Below are 21,378 nucleotides of genomic sequence, written 5' to 3'. Positions count from 1 at the left end.
CGAGAAGGGCCAGTGGACCCCTTAATCTGTCGTATCATTACTTCTTCAGTTCCAGAATCCATAATTGGGGTCATTAATACTCAGTACTTGCAGAATCGCCCACATTGGTTCCCTAGCCTATAGGATTGAACCTATTATGGCTGTACAAGCCATATGGAAGCCATTGGAGTTGGCTCTACCTGGGAAAACAATACATCAAAAACAGTATTGCATCCTAGAAGGATTTCAGGGATTAATGCCATGCCCCTGTGAGGGACTTAAAAGATGCAAGAGTGATGGTTCACACTGTATCCCCAAGTAACACTGCTGTGTGACCTTTGCAAAAGACAGGCAGATGGATCTTGGAGAAAGGTGGTAGATAGTGTAAGTGTAATCAAATGTTGACTACAATTATGGCAGCTTTACCAGGTTATTTTCCTTACTTGAACAGATTAACACAGGTCTTGGTTCCTGATACGCAGCTATAAATTTGGCAAAAATTAATAGCTCCTCCCCATGTATCCATAGGACCCAACAGAAGCAATTTGCTTTCAGCTGGCAGAGGCCAGCAGTACATTTTCCCTGTCCTGCCTCAGGGGTGTATCAGCCACCAGTCTTGTGTCACAACTTGGTTGGCAGGGATGTTGATCACCTTTCTTTTTCACAAAGTATCATGCTAGTCCCTTACACTGATGACTCTCATAGTTAATTTCTCACCACTGAGACACAGTACCCAACGTCTGTAACTTAAAGGAAAAGAGGTTTATTCTGGCTCACATTTTCAGTCTGTAGTTGGCTGGCTCCAAGGTGGAAACAGCATGGCAGAGGGTCTCAGGTGGTTCGTGGCAGTCAGGAAGCAGAGAAGGTAGGAACCTAGGAGGGAGACAGACTCTTCTAGGTTACACCGTCCAGGTGATCCACCTTCTAACAGCAAGTCAGCTGTAGTGCAGCTATGAACCAGCTACCTTCCCAAAAGCCCTACCTCTGAACGCATGAGGTTTTGGAGGACTCCCCGGATCTAAACCGTATCAGTGTCATTTTGCTGGTTGTACCAAGTGAGCAAGAGGTTGTAAACCACTCTGGACTTGTTGATATAGGGTTTGCATGTCAGAGGATGGGAAAGAAATCCAACTAAAATTCAGGGGCCTTCTAACTGGAATTTCTAGGAGTCCAAAAGTATGGGGTACAGGCATATTCTCTCTAAGGGAAAAGATCAGGTGTTGCATTTGGCCCCTCCTACAACCAAGACAGAAGCACAATGATTAGTGGAATTATTTGATTTTAGAGGTAACACATTCTTCACTTGGGTGTGTTTTCTGAGTGACTCAGAAAGGTGCTAGTTCTGAGTGGGGCCCAGAACAAGGGAAGCTTCTTCAGCAGATCCAGGCTGCTTGGCGACTGCTCCGCCCCTTGGGTCATATGACTGACCTGATTGAGTAGTAGTTGAGGTACCAGTGGCAAATAGGGATGTTGTTTAGAGCCTCTGGTAGGCCTCTAGGGCAATCATAGCAGAGGTCATTAGGGTTTTGGAGAAAGGCATACAGCTACTGTCCCTCTGAGAATTAGCTCCTTGTCTGCTACTATGCCTTAGTGGAACCTGAGAGCTTGACCATGAGACACCAGGTTGGGGTGTGCCCTGAGCTCCTCTTCTGAACTGGGCCAGACCCCAAGATGAACTAGCAGTCATAAAGGCAGATGCGCACAACAATCCATCATCAAATGGAAGCGGTGCAGAAGTAAGCCCAAGCACATCCTGGAAGCGTAAGTAAATTATATGAAGAGGTGGCACCAGGTACTCATGTTCCTACTCCTGCTGTACTGCCTTCTGTACCCCAGCATGCACTTCCAGCCTCGTAGAGTGTATCCTGTGACCAGGTGGCAGAGAAAGAGAAGATCAGGACCCGATTTACAGATGGTATACAAGTTACGCAGGCACTACCCAAAAGTGCCAAGCTACAGCACCACAGCCGCTCTGCAGGACAGCCCTGCGGGACAGTGGTGAAGGGAAATCTTCATAGCAGGGACAACTTTGGGTGCACCTGCTCATACATACTGCTTGAAAGAAAATGGGACCAAATGTGTATCTATATATAGGTTCTTGGGCTATTGTCAGAGGTCCGCCTGGGTAGTCAGGGGACTTGAGAGGAACATGACTAGAAAATTGGTGACAAAGACAGTCGGAGAAGCATCTTGCAGATAGACCTCTGTATGGGCAAAGTGTGTGAAGATATCTGTCCCATGTAAATGCTCACCAAAAAGACTTTAATGATAAATGGATAGGTGATCCATTCTGTGCATAGCAGTCAGCCTTTTTCTTCACCTCTGTCTTGCCCATTAGGCTCAAAGTAGCTGTGCTTTTAGGGCTGGAGCTTGTACATGGGCTCAGCAGTGTGGACTTCCACTCACGAAAGCTGGCCTGGCTACAGCCACTGCTGAGTTCTGATCTACCAGGAGCAAAAGACCAACACTGCATCTCAGTAGGGCATCATTCCCTGGGTTTATAAGCCTACAACCTGGTAGCAACTCTATAGTATTGGACCACTTTCATCATGGAAAGGGGAGCAATTTGTCCATCGAGAGGCACTTACTCTGCGTATGCATTTGCTTTCTGTGCTTGTAATCCATTGATGAGTTCATTAGCCGAATGTGCTGTTAGGAGGTGGAAGCTGGTTAGAAGTGTGTCCCTGGAGTAGTGACCCGGAAGGGTGTCTTCTTGTCCCGGGCTTGTTCTTTCCTTTTGTCTGTCTCTGCTTTCTTGCCACCGTAAGGTAGATAAGTTTTCCACCAGGCCCTTCCTTCAAGGTTTCCGCTTTGGAACGTGCTGACCATGCGTTGAACCCACCGAACCTGTGAGCGAAAATAACCCTCTTCTCCTTTAAACTGTAGTTGTTGGATATTTGTTCCAGCAACAGGAAGGTGACTGATACAGAAAATTGGTACTGAGAGTGGGGCTCGTACTATGGTTGTACCTGAGCATGTGGTTTAGAAGCCTTTAGAACTATTTTGTGAGAGTTTTGAAAGGTTTGGAGATGCTGGGTAGAGGCATCTTAGCATGCTGTAAGCAAAGATTAATGAGAGATTCTGGCTGAACAAGAACTCTAATAAGAATACAGACAGAAAAGCGTAGGCTTAGGAGGTTTCAGATGTGAATGAGGACTCTTTAGAAACTGGACTAGATTCCCTATGTGTTACACTTTAGCAGAAAACGTGTCTAGTTTGCCCATGTCCTGAGACAGTGCAGGAGACTGAAATTAGGTTGGTGTGCTAATTAATCTGCTGGAGGAAATTTCCAGGCTAACATTTAACCTGTGGCATGGGTACTGGCTGCTTTTAGCCAGATCTACAGTGAGAATCGCAAGCGAAAGACAGAGCCAAAGATATAAAAAGTTTGCAGTTTTGCCAGAAAGGAATTGCCTGCAAGTTGGTGCAAATGAGAGGATGGTTTCTCAAAAGATTATCATTAAAAATAAAATGAATACTTTGTAGAGGAACAAAAGGCAAGACCTAACCCATTACAAGTTCAAGGGTGCAAAACTGTAAGCCTTTCATTACACCTGCTCAAAAAGAGCCCCCTAAGAAAGTAGCTCTGGTTCACTGCACTGCGTTCAGCCCTCCAGGGACTCAGATGCCTCTGTGCCGGGCTTCCGAGAGCGCTGGCCGCTGCTTGAGCTGGTGGCAGGTGCCAGCGTCATCTGTGTGGCGCTTGCTCACTTTCAAGGCATGCAGAATGCATGACTGTTGGGAGCCACTGGAGCTGGTTATTGGTCAAGCAGTCAAGCTACCTCAGTATTGAAAAGGCATCCTGCCAGACAATTACAGTCGTTAGTCCCTGGGCAGCATTACCCCCCCATGATACTAACTTTGCAAGTGTATAAAATAAGCGCCCCGGCTGTTGAAGTCAGTCCTCCTGCTCATCAGGCACGAGGTAACTCCACCTGACCCCAGCTCTTGTCCCTTGTCTTTATTTTTCTCATACCCACCGCCGTTTCTTTCCGGGGTACAACGAGATACCAACGAGGTACATTACACATGAGTTGTGGGCTCATAAAGGTTTCTACCCAGATTTCAGAGGATGGCCTGGGAGGCCAGGCAGTGTGCCTCTGTGAGGACCATGCATGAAGCTGAAAATGCAGTGTAGACTTAGGAAATTGGAGATCCCGGGAATATTTATCATTTGCTGAGGAAAGTCACAGGCAGTGAGCAGAGTGAGCGCAAGAGGTCATAAGAACTGTAACAAGCAAGGCTGTCAAGGCCGGGCTGCCCAAGCCCTGTGGAGCTCACGTCTGCTGCAGTCTGGCCAAAGTGCTAGACATGGAGCTACAGGCTTTGATGTTTGCTGATTTTCACTCGATTTCAAGCTTGCTCTTTCTTTGTATTCCTCCCTTTGGGAATGAGAATGTGTACCCTATGCCATTGTGTGTTGAAGATTTAACTTTCTGATTTTTATCGGGGCTCCTTGAATCTCTCAGAAGACTTTGGACTTGGACTTTTCAGCAATGCTGGAAGTGTGCAGACTTTGGTAACTCTTAGAGACAGACTAAGTGCAGTTTGCAAGTGAGATGGATAACAGTCTTGTGGGGACCGGGGGCAGAAAGTTACGGTTTAGATCTAAAATGTTTCCCCAAAACCTCATATGTTTTGAAGGTTGGAGCATAGCAGCACTGGACCCATCAGAGAACTCATCTGTTGATGAGGTCAGCAGTGAATATGTGTTAGGAGGTGGGGCTGGCTGGAGGTGTGTCACTGGGAGAGAGCCCCGAAAAGCTGTGTTCCCGTCCCCACCTGCTCCCTCTTCCCGGCTTCCTAGCCACCGTGGGCAGACAGCTTTTCTCCACCGTAGCGTCTGTGCCTTTGAGCCTTCCCATCCTGGACTGAACTTGCTAAGCCTGTGAGCCAAAATAAACCTCTTCTTTCATTTGTGGATTTGAGGTATTTTTTCCTCACATCAGAAGGTGACTGATACAGTTCAGTACCTGGTTCTGTTTCACCTACACCCAGGACTCGCGGGTCCAGGAATAAGGGTGGAAATGGGAGTGGTACCACTCAACATTACCCCTAGTGACCCACTGACAAAATTTTTGCTTACTGTTCTTGTGACCTTAAGGTCTTTTAGCCTAGAGGTCTTAGCACCAGAGGAGGGAAGGCTTCTACCAGAAAGCACAATGATTCCATTGAACTGGAAGCCAAGGAGTTCCTTTGGCCATTACAGACTTTCAGACCACAGCAATGAGAGTGTTATTCATACCTTGTAGATGAAAAATTTGATTGCCCAAACACACTCAGGGATAAAATTCAAATCTGTGGACAGAGCTCCATTTCTTAGTTTTTTTTCCATGTCGCTCAGAAAATAACACAAGGTTGAGCAGTAACGGGGAGTGCAGAAGACTGTTTTCCCTGGAAATGGGAAATGAGCTTGCAGGCGTAGCTAGCAGAGCCTACTCAAGAAGTGTGCCTGGCTGGTTTTTGCTAGCCTCTGACCAGGGTGCTCTCATTTCTCTGACAAAGTCCCCCAGAAGGGGACAAGTACTGTTAAAATGACATGTTTCATTCAGAATTGCTTTTGGGGGTGTTGTCCGCCGTACTCAGCTTGGTTGGAAATCTGTTGTTCTTGGTCATAATTTCATTCATTATGAACAGTGTCTTTATATTTCCATTTATGGGATTTAAATTTTGATCATGAAACAGTTTGCTAGGTGTACTGATGCCTAATGATGTGAAGCTCCACGAAGAGATGGGCAGACTGGGAAGGTGGGTTTCTTATCTGCCCTTCCCTTCCAGTACCCTGACAGGATAGCCCTAGAACATTACAGACATTGATTTTTAAAGCGTATTCTCCAACTCCGCACTCCCATTTGTCTGTAGCCCAGATCTCGCTTCTCATCTGCTGACTTGGATTGTCTAGACTTCTTGGTTCACCATCCTTCTAAGTGGAAAATCAAAATGATGAGCAATTTTCTCTAAGCCGTATACCTGGAAATTAGGGACCTTTGTTTAAAGAGAAAAGTGTAAAATGTTCCACTTGAAAGAGGGAAATAAGACTGTAGTCAACAAGGATCGTGTGTGTGTAATATAATATAAAGCATAATGTAATATGTGCTGTGCCTTAAGGTAAAAAGTTCAAAACAAATGGAAGAGTAATAAAGGAAAATGGTGGGGGAAGACAAGCGAGGCAGACAGAAAGACAGGATGGCGTGTTGCTACAGGGACCCCTGTTGGGAAGTAGCCACTGGACATTTCCACGGTGACGCTTTCATAATCATGCATGTAAGTGGGGACACAGTGAATACTTGACTCCTTGAAGGCTGAAAGCAAGTGGGAGCCGGGGCTGGGGATTTAGCTCAGCGGCAAAGCGCCTGCCTGGCAAGCGCAAGGTCGCGAGTTCGGTTCCCGGTACCAGAGAAAAACCAAAAAAAATAAAACAAGTGGGAGCTGGAAATAAGAATGTGGCACCATTTTGTTGGCCAGTCTGCTGGAGGAAACCTCTGTTGATACAAGCTGGAGCAGGCATTTAGTCTTTTCTTTATCCGCATCTGGATTTCCTTGGGGGTTAATTTGGCCTTTCCCTTGAGACAAGTGTGACAGTTAGGAGCAGGAACTGGTTCTTGTTCTTCCAGAGCACCAATACCTCATCTCCAGGCGAGGTAGCTTTGGTGCCAGCTGCTGTCACTACTTAGTACATAGTGATCTAAAAGTGATAGGTTAATTTTGGTTAATACGTATATCAGCTGCATAATGGGACCCATAAAATGATTTATTGATACTGTCCCCCACACTTGCATCCTGGAAAAGGACATCAGATTTTGTACCTTCTCTTGTTGGCTTTTCTTTGTCCTGTCCCTCCTTATCCCTTGCCTCTGTGGGAGAGTTAGAGATTGTCTTTCCTTAGTTATTCATGAGTTCTAGTTTAGAAAAAAATCATGGACATACAAAGTACTTTGTTCTGGAAACTTCTAACAAGAAATTTCTGGCACTGGGTTAATTTTAGCTTCTCTTTTGCTGATTCAAAAATGTTTTGCCCAAAAGCTTGAACTAAGAGACTTGAGAATTAATTTCAGCTGGGAGAGGAACAAGCTATGTGGCAGAGGCAGATTCTCAAATGGGACAGAACAAATGCCTGCTTTCCTTTTTGGGTCGGTAACCCAGAAAAGTCTCACTGGAATTCGGTGTAGAAAATACTCCTAGAGACAGGACCGTCAAATGTAATGACCTTGTCTGAATTCTGAAACTAACAAAGCAACTGTCATTTTAAAAAAATGTTTTTAAGACATCAGGGAAATTTGGATATGATCTGAGCTAAAGCCTGAGATTTGCAACCATGAAAAAGCAACGAAGCAAGGTAAAATTTTGGAAGCTGATAAATCTGAGCAGTGGATATGTGGTGTTTATCCTGTGATCTTCTTATCGTGATGATGAAATCTTTTCATACTGACTTCTCAAGTGGTTACCTGGTCTCCCCGAGGCCATGATCTAGGTGTATCTACAATCCCAGGCGTTCACACTCTAATTCCTGCATAGCACATTGCCACCAGCCTACGTCCAGAAAAGAGCTGGATGCCGTGTGAAGCTGCTTTATTAACAATTGCCTTCGTCTTATCTAGAGCTATTAATTCTGCAGTGGAGACCGAGATGTTAACCCAGGTACAGTTGATTCACCAGCCCTTGAAAGATAGAGATGTTGCCGTTTTAAAAAAAAACAAAAATCTTTCACTTTATTTTTCTGTAGGACCACCAACAGGCCTCAGACCTTCTATGATGGAAGTCATTCCTGTGCCAGAGGAGTGTGCCACATTCCAATGGCTGAGCCATTTTGCCCCAAAACAAGAGAGGTTCGTAGTCTTTCTGAAAGGTATACTAGATCATAAGGACTTGGAATGACATGAGCAGTTAGATCACGTGGCCAAGCAAGTGATCCCTCTTACTCCCTCAAATTTACTTATTTATGCAAAATTTTATGAACAGTTGTTTCCCTCTGCCAATAATGCTTCAGAGTTGTAACCTACCTTTTTTTTTTTTTTTTTAATAAGTTTCAATTTTGCTGTCAGGATCCCTTTCACATACTTTGGTGTTGGATATAGTAAAGAGTGGACCTTCTGGAGCCAGATTACTTGTGATCGGTTCTGTTCTCTTCAGCTTAATAGCTGGGTATAATTGAGCAAGTTATTTAGCATCTCTGCACTTCAACTACCTCACTGGTAAAATGAAAGTAATGGTAGCATGCACCTCCTAGGCCTAGTGAGGAGTAAAAGAGGTCCTGCGAAGGAACTTGAGTCACGCCTGTCAGTAACAGAACATCTAATGTCTAGTAACTGCTTTTATGAATTAAATTATTATTATTCATCTAAATGTGGTCAGATTGGCATCTTCTGCTTCGGGCTGAGTATGTCCATTACCACCCTGCATTTTCTCCAGCACTGTGTCAGAAGTACAGTGGCAGCTGGACAAGGGCCAGTGGTGGTACCATGTAAGCCGAAGCGTCTCGGCCTGAACTCCTGGGGAATACATAATGTCTGCCACAACTCAGAGGTCTATTGCTTGGTCCACTTATGCTGCTTTCTTTACAGTCTGAGATTGAAAGTCAAGTACAACCCAAAAGATCAAAAGTATTGTCAGAATCAAACTTCCTAGTAAAATCTTCCTTGTTATTTAACTTGCAAGAATGCACCTACCTGAACGTGTCAGTCATTCAGGTAATTTAATAGGCACATACAGAAAGTTGGCGATTTCTTGTGGCTTTCATGTCCTACGTAATGCTGGGGAACCAGTTTCATTATAGCTAGTAACAAGGACACTTCAAGTTTTACTCTGGTGTCAAAGAAATAGACTCCAAAGTTGGGGGTGCGAGAGGTAAGCATTTCAGATGTGTCACTGCACATTGTTTCTCTGTGATGTATGTGAAAGTACATTTTTTACTGGTTTTTCAAAAGTACGGGTGAAGCTAAACATGGGGGTGCTCACCTGTAATCCTAGCACTCAGGAGGCTAAGGATCCCCACGAGTTCACAGCCAGCCTGAACTAGATAGGGAGACCCTGTCACAAAAAACCGATGGGGAAAAAAAAAAGTGATGAGTGCAGTCTGTATTTGTGTGTATAGTGTGTGTTTTGGGGTGGTTACCAGCAGAAGATAGCAGAATGATGCTAGTCTTATCTTTGAAACAAGGACCTATCCAGGACAAAGTGAAGTGTGAATAAATTTTTTGTCCATTTCTATATGGGGGCAGCTTGGGAAGAAACAGTCTAAGGAATAAATGTAATATGTGTGTTAGTTTGAAATATAAGATCTGGTACCAGGCAGAAAGTAGTGACTTAGAGAACTAGGCCTAGAGTAGGAAATGCTAACAGTCTGTATAAAGCACATGTCACTGGACACCAGGATGGTAGTTTCTAGTAATACAACTTAGCCTCCCTTCAAACCAAAGTAATTCAAATAATAATTAATAATCTCCACATAAAGATTGAGAGGATATTGGGGAAAGCAGTTGAAGAAAATGAAAAAGTACACCTTCAAAGTGTTCCATTTTTCTTAAATATTCTAAGAGAGATTTTAATGTAAACAGTGGATGGTTCTGCCACTTAGCAATTATCAGTCACTTTCAGCACAATGTGATCTTTCATGCATTTATCCATTCTTAAAGAAGGATTGTCGTAATGTCATTGTCACGTGGCAAGCAAGTACACTGCTTTTTACCATAGCCTATCATTTGTGTTAAAGTCTGTATATATATTAAAAGATGGATTATGAATATTTATATACAGACAAAGTTTCTCTAGAAAGCTAAACCAAACACTTGGAACAGTGGTTTACCTTGGAGAGAGTCCTAGGACAGAGTGAAAGAAATATTTCAAAATAACATTCTTTTGTACTCGTTGTATGTATTGCATGTTTTGAGAATGGTGTCACTTCTAGTCATTTTAAGAGATAAACTGATTCCTCACACATTATATTTAGCCTGGTGATCTAATACTGTATTGCCGCTTGTGAGGATTGTGGTGGTTTCAGTAGTTCCATTATGATTATATTAGACAAGAAAATGAACTCATCTTACCCTTAGAACTGGCGTTTGACCCTGTAGTTGGTTTTATCTGTTCTTCTGGGAGTATGAAGGGTTGGCTTTCTTGGTGAGGCCCCCAGAGTCCGTCAGTGTAGCCAGTCCATACCCAAAGGCCTCCACTTCCTGTTCCACGCAGCGTGCTGGCCACCTCCCAGACCCATGACCAAGACTGACAGGCACAGCGCAGTGGTGCTCTTTGCAGGTGGCTACAACCGTGAAGGTTAGCCAGGACACACACACTTGAAAGATCCTCAGTGAAATGCTAACTTAGAAGAAACGGGGAGAGGAGATAGGGATGAGGGCTCTTGCATTTATGACTGTGCTCTTTAGAGAAAGTTTTGATTGAACAGTATCCTATTTTCAGCATTCATAAGATAAACATGATATCACAGTAATATCCATTCATCGTCTACTGCTTGTCATGGTTCTGAATCTGGAGCTGTTAAGGCCCCTACTATAATTGTTTTTCCCATTGCCGTGGCATAGTATGAGTTATTTATAAAGAAATCAGTTAACTTGCTTATAAGTTAAAACTTGCAGGTGCAGTTTTGACCTAGATGAGTGTCTTGTTTTGATTTTGAGTCATTCCATTTTGTAAATCTCCTATTCCAGGGACCTTCGCCAGTTATGTGGCAAATGTGTGCAGATGGTGCCAGTATTAATAATCATTAGATCAGTTTAGCATTTATATAGTGTTTGCAGTGTTCCCAGCACAATTCTGTCCTACCGTATACCTTTGCTCATTTAATCCTCATGCTATCTATGATATCTTTGACATATACAATATTCCTATTTTACAGATGGGTAAACTAAGGCATACAGAATTTAACTGAGTTTTTTTTTTTTTGCCCCCTGCAATACTGGGGAGGAACCCAAGGCCTTTGCACTGAGTTACATCTCCAGCCCTTTTTATTTTTCATTTTGAGACAAGGTTTCTCGAAGTTGATAAATCAGCCATGCTGGGCCTGAATTTGAAATCCTGCCTCAGCCTCCTAGAGTGCTAGCATTACAGGTGTGTACCACTACACTCAGTTAAGACTTAATTTGTTTAATTAAAAGATAATGATAAAGCATGGACTAAGAAAAAAATTAATAACCTCAAAATTGACTTGCATTATTAATTAAAACACTAAAGTGATCACACTTGTTAATGTTTCTAAAACAACTGTGCATGGCCTTGCTACTGAAGGAATATCAAGGTAAGGTTTTCCTGGACAGAAAAAGAATTAGCACAGCCCCATTCTCATTTCACTGTGTGGCTTTGAAGCACCAACAAGCAAAAGAGAAATCTGTTTCCCACCGTGGAATAGTTATATAAATGTCTACAGAGTCGGTATAAAAGCAGTGAACTTAACTTCTTAGTAGCTTGGTACGTAGAACTCAGCACACGTCGGAGATATGCATGGCAAGAGGCACCTTAGCTTAGCTTGAGAGATCCAGAGCTAAGACAAAATTTTGAACTCACAGGCAAACTTAAATGAATTAAGCATAATGAAGTGCACAAAGGTCCGTTCTTGCCCGTGTAGCTGTAACTATGTGTGTAAGAGGCTGAGGAGACACTCTTGTGTAAAATGAGTCAAGGGCTAGGAAAATGTGATCTTTGGCTTCTCCAGGGATGTTACACTGAAAAGTCTGCTTGAAGTTACTAACTTGCTAGATATCCAGGAAGGTAAAACCTTAAACTGTGTGTATGTCTGTATGTTTTTGAGTTTGTGGTTCTTCCCTTCCAGGTCCTCATAGAGACCTCTAAGAAGCTAGGACTGCGCTGCCACGCAAAGGGGACAATGCTCACAATTGAGGGACCTCGTTTTAGCTCCAGGGCAGAAAGCCTCATGTTCCGCACCTGGGGAGCAGATGTAATCAACATGACCACAGTTCCGGAGGTGGTCCTTGCTAAAGAGGCTGGAATTTGCTATGCAAGCATCGCCATGGCAACTGATTACGATTGCTGGAAGGAGCACGAGGAAGCAGTAGGTGGAACTGTCTTCTGAGCATGTCTGGGATGGGTTTCTGAGTGCCAAGAGTCATTAAGAGTGTCTTAATTATTTCTTTTGTGTTAGTTTCAGAAAATAGCTTTCTACAAGGTTTTCTCTAGCTCCCATGAGAAGATTTAAAAAAAGAAAATGACACTTTATCCAGGAATCATACAGAGTGGTGATGGTAGCCGTGCAGCTGGGTTGGGAGTCACAGCGAGGCCTTACTTCGAGGATGGAAGCATAGTTCGATAATAATTTCTTCGTGTTGGGCTGTGCTACTGTTTATTGTTTTCTAGAGGAAGTAAAAACTCTCACCCCTCTGGTCAGAAGACCAGTGTCTACCTGTCTGTCTAGCCTACCACGGCAGGGTGCTGTGCGTGGCACGGGAACTGTGACAACAGACAAGTCCTGGTTCTTTTGAGAGAAACAGCTTGAGCAAACCCGTGTTCGAAAGCTACGTGTTATGAAGAAATAGTGTGGTGAAATACAGGAGTGCCAGTCCGACTGAGCGAACCAAGCTTCGAAGCCTGAGAAGCCTTCCTGGCTTGGGTGTGATGAGAAGGGCACTGGTGAGCGGAGGCCCGTGGCGGGCATTCAGAGTGCGCAGAGCCGTTGGCTGTGGTAGTGAGGGCAGTAGGCAGCTCACGAGGGGCTTTTAGGCAGGCAGACAGTAAGCTACAGCTACACTTTGAGGACTCTCCCAACCCTGATGTCGGACTGCAAAAACAAACACTTTTACTGTGGAAGACTGTAAATACCCGTGAAACTCACTGGCCACCTTACACAGTTATCAGCCGTGGCCAGTCCTGTGTCATGTTCATGTCCCTGCCCGTATCTCCCTCCCCTGCCTTCATGTCAAAGTAAACAGTTTTCTAAAAGCCTCCTATTTTAAATATTGTAAAAAAAAGAAAAAAGAACATAGCCGTGACATATTGTACCCCAAACTCGTAGTGATTCCTTATTATAATCAGATATCTAGACTGCTCATATTTTCCTTCTGATCTCATAATTTGTCACAGTTCAGTCAAATCAGGATCCCTTATAAGCCATGTATTGTATGTTAATGACATACTTGGATGTGTCTTTTAATGGGACATGTCCTTCTCTTTCATTCCTTGTCTTTTACTTGAAGAAACCAGATGATTTGTCCTGTGATTTGCCTCATGTTAAAAAAAAAGAGGCAAAATTACGGTCAAAGGATTTTGAAGGAAGAAGTCTAGAGGTGACTGAGCACTTTAGGGCAGGTGGCAGGTGGCATCTTCTCCAAACAAATCCTTTCACCAGCTCAGAGAGTCCTTGTTTCATCACCTAATTGCACATAAAACAAGGTGAGATATTCTTACCGTCCGTATGTCTCTGTGCAGTTTGGGGGCATAGATGCACAGAAGTTGTTTTGTATCAATGCCTGGCTTGTTCTGACTCCTCAGGGTACTGAACTGTTAAGTATTAAAATACTGTGACAGAGGAGATTTACAAATCCTGGCTAATACCTGGCTTGGCAGCTTTGTAACCTAAGAGACGGCCCAGTGTCATGATGTTGAGAAGCTGTTTCCAGGTAATAGAAACTCCAGCCCCTGCCACTCCCTGAGAGCAGATCTCATCCTGCCTATGGTTTTCTGCTCAGTCTGGGAACACATGCCTCCTTTGCTGAAGCGGCAGTGATGTCCTTTAGTAGGCCAGGTGAAGATTCGAAAGCAAAGTTACTTTATTCAAAACTAAAGAAACTAAACTCTGTACATGGTAAAATATGAAGACATATATTAAATGCCACAAAGGAGACATAGAAGGATGCTGTCAGCTCAGCCAGCAATGTGTGTCATTGTGCTTGAAACCAAATGTATGGGCTGGCGTGGCAAGCAGGTTTGGAGTTGCCTAAACCCATCTTCACCTGTAATGGCTCCAGTTTCCTTGTGACACTAAGCGCGGTTTACTCCTCTGTGGGGTGCAGCCAGGGTTGGGAGTGAGTGACCTCGCAGTGTTGCTGGGAGAATTAAACTAGATGATGTATGTGGAACAGCCGTCATACTGGCTTGTTAGGAGGGTGGCCGTCGGATGGTAGCCATGGTACAGTTGGGGAGAGGTGTTGTATCACGAAAAGGTTTGCAAAAAACATAACTTTTGAGGTGTATGCTGGGCTTTGATTAAAGAATGAGATTGTACTGTGAATCACAGGGTCAGTAGGAAGGAAATTTGAAGTGGAACCCAAAGCAAGAAAGAAGAAGAGTCTCTCTTTTTCACTGGAAGTGATTAAAAATGAGTACAACTAAAGTAAATGTCCTGGATGCTTCATGTCCCAGCACGTAGTGACTCGGCATCAACCATGCCCTTCTGTGTCCTTGCTGGGTACCAGCTGGCCCCTTGCTTTGTGTTCCACCGAAGTGAGAACTTCCCTCTGCTGTTGTGCACACGTTTTTCCTGAACTTTTCCCAAATTTTGTGGGAGTAAACTGGATTTATACTTGAGATAGAAAGGTATAATCATTGTACCCATGAATCTCAGATTTCTGCTTAGCCTAGTAAAGCATGAGTATTCTGTCTCTGATGGTCAGTTCTATATTCACAACTTCTTTCAACTTTTTCTTATGAAGCAGTTTGAGTCACACCTAAAAGTAGACAATGGTGTGAGCACCCGTGAGTCCCCACGTCCAGTCTCAGCCATTATTATATCAACTTACAGCCAGTCACATTTCATGTATATGCCTATCCATACACTTAATCCAGAAAACGTTCAGGAAGTAGCTGACATAATCACCCTATTATTACCATATTCTAACAAAAATTCCTTAATATACCTGGGCAAAATTCAAGTGTCTAGTTAAATGTCATAAATTATATGTTGCAAGTTTTATAGAAGGAAAGCAAGGCCTTCGTACTGTTGAGCTCCCCACAGTCTGAACTGCTAGAAGCTTCTCTTTAGAGTATTTTAACAGGTTTCTCTGTCCTCTATGTCGTCTGTGAATTAGTAGCTGGATCTACAGATTTGGACAAATTCAGTTATCATACATACTTTTTTTTTCCATCTGGGAGCACCTGGCATAATTAGTGGCATTTTGTTTTGTTTTGGGGTGGATAGGTTGATTATTTTATGAGCAGCTAGTCCATTAATTCATTGAGAGGCAAAAAACAAATGGGAATACTTTGATTCCATGATTTTTTTAATTAGCTAGAATACTTTTCTGAAGCAAAAATACAAAAAAAGAGCAAGAAAATATTTGCCTATTTGGTTATCTAAGGTAGCAACAATTTTAAGATGAATTCGTTGTACTGTGTACCTGGAGAGACAGCTTCATTTCTAGACTTTGATAACCCATTAATAGACCTGAGATATTTTCTCAGACATCATCCTGAAATTGTTGGTTCTTCTTAGAGGTATCAGTGGGTTTTTCCAAGACTTTTTCTTGAAGACTAAAACCATCTTGATAAATGCAGTGATTGGACTCGTGGGATTAACTTTGTAGTAAAAAGACTTTCTAGGTCGAGTTTTTAGACTGATGCGGCTGCTGCAACAGCAGATCTCATAGGCTGGGCAGCTTCTAGAGAAAAGTTTATTTTTCATAGTTCTAGAAGCTGGGAAGTCCCAGAGCTAATTCAGTGTCTGAGGAGGCCCATTTCCTCTAGCCATCTTCTCACAGAGGCGGAGGGGTTGAGGAGCTTTCTTCGACCTCTAATCCCATTCATGAGTGCCCTGAGCCTTTATGACCTACACACTTCGCAGACGTCCCTCCTGTGAGTACCCTCACACTGAAAGTTAGGTTTCAACTCGTGCATTTGGCAGGAACACAGACATTCACACCACGAGAGTTGGAACTCAGAAAAATGTTCTGTAAACAGCAATGGACTTTTAAATTCTAGTAATAGTCTCTGCTCTTATTTCTTTAGGTTTCAGTTGATCGGGTTTTAAAGATTCTGAAAGAAAATGCTAATAAAGCTAAAAGTCTACTGCTCACTACCATACCTCAGGTAGGGTCCATGGAATGGTCCGAAACCCTGCACAACCTGAAGGTAAGTGTCCTTTGCTGTGTGCAAGTAGGTACTTTACAGTCCTCAGCCCCCTTTTCTCTGACTTACACTTCACCTTTAGTCCAGCTCGTAGATTTTATACAGACCTGGAATTTTTTCAGCAAGATTTTCTGTCATTTACTGCCATACCATACAATTGAACAGTGTATTTTCTGGCTGGTAATGCAAGGCTGTTGGAAGCCGAGGTGAGGGGAGTTTCATTATGTGGTGCCCCAGATTCTTCACACTGTTCTGGAGGCAAGCCCAAAGTCTTAACTCAGAGGAGTGATCCTTCTTCCTCTCCACACGGCTTACATTGTGAAAGCTACTTTTCTGGGTTAGATCCATGCAAAGTGTTGGCAAGCCTTTTAAAGCCAAAACTCTTTACAGAGCAACACCAAAATGGTGCGAAGGAATATCTGCGTAAGGTCAGTATTGCGTCAGACTAACAAGTAATTAATGATAAGCAGGAGGCAGGTTGCGTATTGGTAGCTTTCCAACTTCGTTCTTAATTCTCAGAACATAATTTAAACTGACTGCTGAGCTTAGAAGTGCATGATTTTGTTTGTACATTTTGTGACTCTCTTGATTAACAGCACTGATAAAATGGTGCCTCCAATTGTTCAATTATCATTTCTCCTAATACCCAAAAAAGGGGTATATCTTGAAGTCTCCCTGGAGTACACCTACACTTTCGGGTTTTGTGAGCGTTTGAAAGCTTGATGGAAGCCCTCCCTATCTGCATTAGCACCTATGAACTAGCCTTTAGCGCCGTGAAAACACTACGCGGATTTGGTTTGTAGTGTTCGCTGGTTATGTAGTATAAATGCTCCAGCACAACCAATTTGAGGCTACCAGCTTGGAGACATTCAGGAGCTGGGAAGTAGCTCTTGCAAGCTGGTGCAAGTAACTGAGTCGTCTCACCCTTTAGGATTCAGGAAGTCAGGAATGTTAAAATTCGTGGTCTGTCTTCCCTACCAGGAAACACTTGTTGGTTCCAACACTGTGCACCTAGGAGATAAATGTTATTTAATGCAAGTGATATTTAATGAATAAATGATACCCTCTTTCCCCATGTTTTAGTATAACAGGTACAGGAAGCCCTTATTATTCTAATTATGAAGAAAAAGGAAACAAAAATGAATTATGCAGATTAGCAGATGTTGGTTTAACCTACAAACAGATAGCTTTTTTTAGGTTCTATTTTATCAGTTGTTCCATTCAGTGTATACTGAATATAATGTAGTGGGCCAGCACAGCTGTAGTTTATGGAGCAGTCACGTTTGGATTTTTGGAAATGTGACTTAATCTTGCTGCTGCAGAGCCAGTTAAGCAACTAGAAGGTATGATGGAGAAGGGTTTTTATCTTTATAAGTTTCCACTTTCACTTTCATAGTCTCTCAAGAGTTAAAGGTAATTTCTTATGTAAAAGTGCTTAGATAGTAGAATTGTTGCTTTGTGAAGCTCTGGATTGTGTGTGAAAATGTGTTTTTATATATACGCACTTTTTTATATATGTATCTTTCATCAAATTGTCAGACTTAGAGAAAATGAATTCCTGCTGTAGACAAAGTGAGCATGAAAGCCTCTGTTCTGGAACATTAAGGAAAGCTGTACTAACAGTGCCTCATTCTAGGTAGTATTGTTAGTCTTCTAATCACCAAAGTGTATATCATTCGTTCACTACGTTCATTTTAGAATGATTGAGGTGCTCACTTTATGTGAGCCTCTGGTTTGGAAAGGTGCAGACTTTGATGTTAACTTGTAATCTACAAAATCAAAATCTGGGGTTTTCTGTTGTGTTTTCAATTTGGGTTCTAACAAGCACTTGCAGGTCATTAGCGTGCTCCCCTGCTACAGAGCTCAGCGTCTCTATTTACTCTCTTCCTTTCAGAATATGGCTCAGTTTTCAGTTTTACTACCAAGACACTGAAACAGCATGGCTGCCGAGAAGATTTTCTAATTTTAATCATTTTGAGAATTTTACCTAATTTAAAGGTGAAAAAAAAAAAAAGGAAGACATGCAGCTTTCATGCCCTTGCCTGCAAAAGAGAACCATAGTAAGAAAGACAAGACAGTGCACGCTAGAGACTCCACCTGAAAGACCTGGACTACTTGAGAACACAGAAGAAGCAAACGGACAGCAAGTGTGGCCGGAATCTTACATCTTAGGGGAAAATTTAAGCAGAAAACATCCTCTCTTCCTCCTGTTAAATTTACAGCAATAAACGCTGAGGAATTGCTCTGTTGCCAGGGAATGTGAGGAAGAATGGGACTCTTTATCTGTGTGACTGTAAATTGGTACAGTCTTTCTCAAGGGAAGTTTGGTAAAATGCCTCAAAAGGCTTAAAAATATGTATGCACTTTGTTGATCACTCATAGAAATTTCTCTTTAAATGTGTGCCAGAATGCATAGAAAGAACTAGGTATAAAAAAAGGTGTTTAATAGCATTGATTATAATAGCAAGTATTCAAAACAATTGTAATAGCCAACAGTTGGAGGTAAATTGTTTCATTTATGGTTAAATTGTGAATCAGTCAACTGAATATCATGTTTTCACAGATTTAATGCCCTAAAGAAATAGCTGCTGTATAATAAAATTTTTTTAAAAGGTAAAACATTTTACAATACTAGCTTTGTTTTAAAATGCCATGTAAATGTATAAAAACAGTAGAAGGAAATATACAAAATCTTTTGTTACTATATTTGAGGAAGGGATACTGGGCAATTTTTATTTTCTTTGCATATCTCTGCATCTGTGCATTTTTCTACAATGAGTGTAATCAAATAATAAAGTTGTAAAAATAAAAACTGACTCAGGTAAAAGTTTTTGAAACCACTTTCTGTTAAGAAAGCAGCCTTCAGATGCTGGTGGCGCACGCCTGTAATCCCAGCCCTGGGGAGGCTGAGACAGGAGGATCATTGTGAGTTTGAGACCAGCCTGGGCTGCAAAGTGAGCTGCAGGCCAGCCTGGACTGCATAGCGAGACCCTGTCTCAAAAAGACTGAAAAAAAAAAATGGTATTACAGAGGGATACATTTTAAGGAAGTTCTATCTTTATTCTGTGTGAAGGAGGCTCATCGGCAGCCATACAGTCACAATCCTTGGGTTTGTAACAGCTTCTTGAGGAAAAGCCAGGTGTTTTAGGCTAAGATGGCCTAAGAAGTTAACTATGAGGAAAACTAAATACGTTGCACAGGTAGTATAGTTTTTTAGTAGATATTTGTTTCAACTCCTTTTTTACTGAGTTAACAAGTTATTTTACATGAGTAGGTGAATTTTGTTTGTAGTGAAAATAAAGTAAAAGCTTGTTTTTACTCTATATTTTATATTGTTAATGCTTACAGGAATGTTTTCTGTCATGGGCGGATTTTTTTCCTGAAAATTTTTCCTTTTCACTGTGATCTCTTGCAGGATGCTTTGGGGTTGGGATACAGAATCTTTTGTTTAACAAATCGGCAAAGCAGATCTGTTTGTGTCTTTGAAATTGACTTCAGGGTGATAAGCTGGGTTACCAGGGTTACATGAGACCCTGATTCCCTGATGCAGGTTATTAGAGATCCAGGAAGAACCTGAGAATCTGAACCAGGATTCTCCAGCTGTGTAGCTTCATTATTTTCACTACCCTGTAATAGACAGTACCTTCCTGTCCTCCTTTCTTAGTAGGTATCTGAGAATGATAGGACAAAAACATGTGGGCATGTGTCTTGCTGCTGCCTTTAGAAAATAATGCCCTCTCCAACATGGAGAAGTGTTGTTCTTGATTCAGTAGCCTTTTCTACAGGGATTGCAAGTTCAAGCCCAGCCTGGCCAACTTAGAGAGACCCTGTCTAAAAAATTTTATAAATATTTTATTAATTATAAAATAATATAGATAAAAATATATGGGCTGTGGATGTGGCTCAGTGTACTGGGTTCAGTCTCCACTACCACAAAAAGGAACCATTTGTCATACATGATTTTACTATGTACAGATTGTGAGTCCCCAACCAAATAATGAAAACTGGCAGAGCAAAAATTCTGGGAAAGAAAGTGTCTTACACCTTGGGTATTCAATAAAAATCTTATGAATTATTTAATGTATTGTTTGATTGGGGTCTTGTTCTGTCTGGTGATTATTTCCTGTGGGATAAGTGAATGAAACTTTTCTTTTTCCTTTTTTAACTATGATACTAAAAACTATCTGCTCTTCATCTTTTGATTGGATTTTAAAACCGTTCTTTAAAACAAAAACTACTTGCTGAATGGCTTTACTTTCCTGCACATCTATGTCACTCATCAGCCATCAAGATGTTACTTGTGTCTCAAACTTCATCTCCTTCATTGCCAGTTCCGTTGGTACAGGAACGAATCTGTCTGCAAGTATAGTTATCAAAATGTATACAATCCTACCTGTTTCATTTATCACTAATGAGCTAAATCTTCATTATTTAAGAACAAAGCTTATTTTTCACTTTTGCGTATGATATCCTTCAATAGTCAAGAGGAAGAAGGCAAATTAAATTATAAAACTGTTACCAAGGTCTGTTCTACATAGTACAGAGCAAGCAATAACAACTTTCCTTCCCTTACTGTACAAGATTTGAGGAGAGAAGAGAGGTGACTGGTAGTAGTTATTGTGCATAGATCATAGCTTTACAGAGTCTCATGTTTTACAACCATAATTCTAATTACAAAAGCCCCAGAGGAAATACTGTACCTCATTTGGGCTGTCTGCTGTCTGCTTCTGTGTAACAGTACAGTTCATGATAAAGATCATATTGCCCTGGCATGGCATAAACCAAAGACATGTTTTCCCAGGAGAAAATGAACATGCTTAATTTGAAAATTAATATTACTAGAGCGCTCTTCCCATTTTCACACTTCATGCCTAGAGCTGAAGAGTAGCAGTACTCATGCCACAGCCAACATCTGGCTGCCTAGAAATTTCTACCACCAAGTCAGTCCATTTCTCTTAAACTCAGCCTCACACCAAGTTTTAGGGCCTGCATAAAACAGAAAATTAGTTGTAACACGCCTGGCCTCTCATTCCATTTCTAACAGGATCTTTGTTTCTATCTGAAACCTCATGAGCCCAGCATTTCCTATGAGCATTCTGGTCTGAGCTACAAACAATCACCCATCAGGTTCTGCCTATAGCATCCCAGGCCTGCCTGCAAGCCCCGTTCTAAAGACTTCCGAATGTCTAATCACCTCCAGTACCAGTTTTCTATATTAGTTTTCCCATTGCTGGAAAAAACACTGGACATCCACAATTTTAAAAAGTTCATTTGGTTCCTGATTTCAAAGGGTCCTTTCCATATTCAGCTGGCTCTAAAGCAGAAACATCATGGCAGAAGAGTTCTGGAGGACTGCTGCTCACTTCACAGAAGCAG

At 42.1% G+C, this 21,378-nt stretch overlaps 1 protein-coding gene across 2 annotated transcripts in view; it reads left to right on the top strand.

The window, feature by feature from the left end:
* Nucleotides 1-18,814, top strand: part of Mtap (methylthioadenosine phosphorylase) — a 47,823-nt gene extending 29,009 nt beyond the window's left edge. For both annotated transcript variants that reach the window (XM_005401168.2, XM_005401169.1), the window contains exons 5-8: nucleotides 7,703-7,805; nucleotides 11,759-11,998; nucleotides 15,883-16,005; nucleotides 17,897-18,814. In XM_005401168.2, coding sequence (XP_005401225.1) covers nucleotides 7,703-7,805; nucleotides 11,759-11,998; nucleotides 15,883-16,005; nucleotides 17,897-17,935 — 505 coding nt within the window. In that variant the 3' untranslated portion in view covers nucleotides 17,936-18,814. The remainder of the gene's footprint in view (nucleotides 1-7,702; nucleotides 7,806-11,758; nucleotides 11,999-15,882; nucleotides 16,006-17,896) is intronic.
* The last annotated feature ends 2,564 nt before the right edge of the window (nucleotides 18,815-21,378 follow it).

This window comes from Chinchilla lanigera, unplaced genomic scaffold, assembly GCF_000276665.1.
Source record: "Chinchilla lanigera isolate Chin_1 unplaced genomic scaffold, ChiLan1.0 scaffold00071, whole genome shotgun sequence".
Taxonomy (NCBI): domain Eukaryota; kingdom Metazoa; phylum Chordata; class Mammalia; order Rodentia; family Chinchillidae; genus Chinchilla; species Chinchilla lanigera.
The sequence above is the reverse complement of the archived record's forward strand: the minus strand, read 5'-3'. Positions and strand labels throughout refer to the sequence as shown.